We start from the raw sequence: 4107 nt of genomic DNA, 5'->3' as shown, positions 1-4107 counted from the left end.
GAGAGAGAGAGAGAGAGAGAGAGAGAGAGAGAGAGAGAGAGAAAGAGAGAGAAAGGGAGGGGGAAGAGAGGAGATAGAATAGAAAGGGAGAGAAAGGGAAGATAAGTATGAATGCAGGTAACAAGGATATCGATAACATCATCATTAGACAAAGTGTCGCGCGTTCAAAGCAGTCGGATATACGAGTATTAAACATATATGTAATTCTAATAGCCCGTGCGCGAATGCGTTTAACCAAAAGTTTCAAGTAATACAGTCAGCATTGAAGTCTAAAATACACTTTCTGATGAATATACAAATAAACATCGAGAATAGAATAGCGCATCCTAGTATATGGATGCACCCTTCGATATTATAGCGATTGTTCGAAGACGATTGTCCCCTCGATTTTGCCATTGCCATTGCTACTACCATTGCCATTGATATTGTCATTGCTATTGCCATTGCCACTGTCATTGCGATCGAAGTAGAAGGTCGCGTTTATGATTTAAACTCGGCTCGATTCAACATCATCGAGAGACAAATATTTCTCGAACCAAAGCATACAAACATTTACCGTGTCCATTATTGATATTAATACTACGCAACAATGTGCGACAAGATCGTGTTATAACGGAACATTCCGTTGAGTCCCTAGCGTATATATACACCATCAATTAACATCAAGACTTGGTTGAACAAATGCCAACCTTGCCGCTTAACAAATGTGACATTCGCCCTTTTATAACCTTTTCTATTTAAAGGTTGCCAAGACTTTATAGCGCGAAACATCTTATAAATATATATATATTGTGTGGTAACAATTACTTTTCGAAACATTTTATCGGTCAAGCGGTCAATAGAAATAAGCAGAGGCCACATACACACACACACACACACACACACACACACACATATTGTGCTATTGCGCCCCAAGTAAGGAGAATTTATCGGACTATTACAGTCTCTGAATGAGCTTTCAGATAAAACTTGGAAGCTTTCAACAAATTTACGAATCGCTGCCCCTATAATATGTAGTGTGTTTCCTTCGTCATACATATATATTAGATATATATATTATAGATAAATTATTTTTATTTAAATTAAATATTTTCAAACAAAATACGGCAAGGTGAAATAATGAAAATGGTGAAAATTGTCGGAATAAACGCTGATATAAATTGACAGAGTATTTTTATATACCTGTGATTGCGAATTTAACAAATGAAAGAGAGGTGTAGACTTTTGGACGGGTTCTTCTTTCGTCAGGAGGGCGTTAAGATCGTTAAAGACGACGCGAAGGTCACGTTCCAGATTGCCACGTACACAAGAATCCCATCGTACTATCCTACGAGTGCCTGCGCTACGGGAGAGAAATATATAGGGAGAGGATTCTCTCGCTGTCCTTTTTTCATTTCACACGTATTTTCTCTTCTTAAAGCGACGTCCACGACTCGCCCACCAAAGCCGAAGAAAAGTCGAATATTGCGCTTCTGCCTATGTCGTCGTTTAATGTGAAAACGCGATGAAAAAGTTGACGTATAAGCGGACGAGTAGAAATTTTTCATTGAAAATCTTCAAAGGCCAGAAGAGATATTAGGAAGCGACCGAGTTTAACTACAATAACCTTTACTTTCATCAGCAACTTTACTTCGAAGCTTCCATACTCGAGCAATGGCACGAATTTATTCGTGTATCTCGTATCCGTAGAAAGCGAATTGTAGTGGCAAATTGACAAGCCTACCGAACGGCTATCGCTTACAATTTTATCATTTTCAGCTGATTCTGGAGAGAATTAATAATGATAACGAACTTCCTTACGAGAATGTAAAGATCGTGAGGATGTATCGGATAACACAAAAAGGCTCGTGTCAAACTTCATCGGAACTGTTTATCTTTTTAAAACGTGCACACTCGTCTGTCGATACCCCAGAACGTTTGACATAACGTTCGGATCACGCTATCGTCGATTCCGAAGACCAGTGTGAAAGGAATCAAATGCCCGACTGCATCCTCGTTGGAGAGGACATCTCGATTTCACCAAGTGCTGTCGATCGTTGGTCTCTCTTTGCGGAATTTTTGAAATTACAAATTCCACTACCTTTGTACTACCTTTCATCGTCATTTGAGCGCAGTACTCGTGATAGATTCGCTTCCATCAGGAAGGAAGCTCATAAATATTAATGTACCGAGCGATATGCGCAGATCGATCTTGGCCTGCGCTCACTCAATCAAGCCGTTAATTAAAGAGAATTTCACGGTGAAAATAAATATGTATCTATCTTGAAGTCCTAACCTACTAACCAGTAAGTCCTAAGTCTTAAGTTTATTAAATGGATCGGAAATGGCAACAAATCAAAGAAAATTTCAGTTGCAATATCGGAGTGTAATTTTTTATGTTACAGACACAACCGAATATACTTTTATTTCCGTTTTCGGCAAATAGTCTCGCAAAATATCTCAGCGTGTCAGTGATATTTTTTGTGAGAAAGAGCGAAAGAAACATTGCATGAACGGCTTTCGCGAAATTTCTATCTCTCAACGACACGATCAGACCGTGATGATGTCGGTATAGTGGGGTAGGCGGTGGCGGCAGAGGTGGCGGTGGTGGTGGCGATGACGGTGATGACGGTGGTAGTGGTGATGATGACGATGGTGCTGATGGTGATGGTGATAAGTAATGGTGGCGAAGGCGGCAGGAGCGACAACGATGAAAGTAACGGCAATAGCAATGGCAATGGCAACAGCGACACACAGCTATTGGTGGTTGAAAATACAAATGTACGGGGAAATTTGTACTCACCCGGCGCATCACCCGAAGGGAGAACGAAGACGTCTTCATTTTGGTGGTAATCCTGGTAGCTTGCTACGAAAAATGCTGAAATTGGGATGAAGCGAGTCGTTTTCCTCCGACAGCGTCGTCGTCGTCGTCGTCGACGTCGTCGCCGTCGTCGTCGTCGTCGTCGTCGTCGTCGTCGTCGTCGTCCTGCTTCTCGTTCTCGTTCTCGTCGTCGTAATCGTCGTCGTTGTCGGCGTCGTCGACGACGTTGTCGTCGTCGTCGCCGTTGTCGTTGCCGTCGTCGTTGTCGTCGTCGTTGTCGGCAACGCCAACGCCAACGCCACTGCTTTTGGACGGAGCTGATACAGGAGCCGTGTTGTCTTTCGTTCCGTTTCCGCCGTTTATCGGCGTGGGGTTGTCATCGACGGCCTCGCGGTCTGCCCAACTACGAGGTGATCAGTGATAAACGGATTCTCGATTATCGCGCGATTGGGACGGACGAAGTTACGAAGTGCGCGACGCGAAAAGGGTTGCGTTCTCACAGGGGTGGCTGGAAGCTACAACTACAGGTGGTCGCGCGTTGTTGACTAAATCTTCGCGCCGATCGTATCTGGAACCTGTCTCTCTCCTTCCCGCGTGCTCTTCCTCCACACCACCTCCTTCTCGGCCGACTCCCACCCGCACACCCATGCACGCTCTCACACGTGCGAGCGAGCGCACGCGCGCTCCCACGCGATCTCCGATTTTCTCACCTCGCACTTTCCTCCCTCGTCTACTCGACAACGAGATTCTCGCGACGAGAGTCTCTAGTGAACAAGTCGAGAATAGAAAAAAGTGGGTTGAAGAAGAAAAGTCGGTTGCGAGAACGTAGCGAAATAATGATGAATACGCATCGAAAGATTACGGAGAGAACGTCGTGCACGTCGATGGCTGATCATGGTCCAATCGGATCGTCGACTCGATTCCTCTTGTCGACGAGATCGAGAGAGTCTTGTCGGTCCGAGCTAGACTCGTCTAGGAAAGGGCGGATGGAAGCTAGGTGTACGGCTATGTGACTATGGGGTAAGGGAAACACCCGAGCTGCTCCGCTGCGCTCGCGCATACCCGTTCCGACGCCATATTTGCCGTGTCGAGGGGTGCGTCCCTCGTCCAAGGCCGCGAAACTTGACGAGTAGAGCCGTGCGTCGATATTTCGTCCGTCGCTCAACGGGTAGAATCATGGTCTACGTGCGAGTATAGTTGCAAACGACTTATGCCACTCTACAACCCATTTTCTACGTTCGACGCTTCATATGCTGACTTTAATAATAAATTGAGTGTAACGACTGGTATGCGATCTATTTTGGCAT

The 4107-nt window shown here is 44.9% G+C and overlaps 1 protein-coding gene across 1 annotated transcript in view; it reads right to left on the bottom strand.

Annotated features, from left to right (window-relative positions):
- The window catches only part of LOC116842873 (neo-calmodulin-like), a 40725-nt gene extending 37189 nt beyond the window's left edge, over positions 1-3536 (bottom strand). The window contains exon 1 of the mRNA XM_032812677.1: positions 2783-3536. Coding sequence (XP_032668568.1) covers positions 2783-2821 — 39 coding nt within the window. The 5' untranslated portion in view covers positions 2822-3536. The remainder of the gene's footprint in view (positions 1-2782) is intronic.
- Positions 3537-4107: the final 571 nt, after the last annotated feature.

Source organism: Odontomachus brunneus, unplaced genomic scaffold, assembly GCF_010583005.1.
Source record: "Odontomachus brunneus isolate Ranch 3 - 2012 unplaced genomic scaffold, Obru_v1 Obru_scaffold_028, whole genome shotgun sequence".
Taxonomy (NCBI): domain Eukaryota; kingdom Metazoa; phylum Arthropoda; class Insecta; order Hymenoptera; family Formicidae; genus Odontomachus; species Odontomachus brunneus.
The sequence above is the reverse complement of the archived record's forward strand: the minus strand, read 5'-3'. Positions and strand labels throughout refer to the sequence as shown.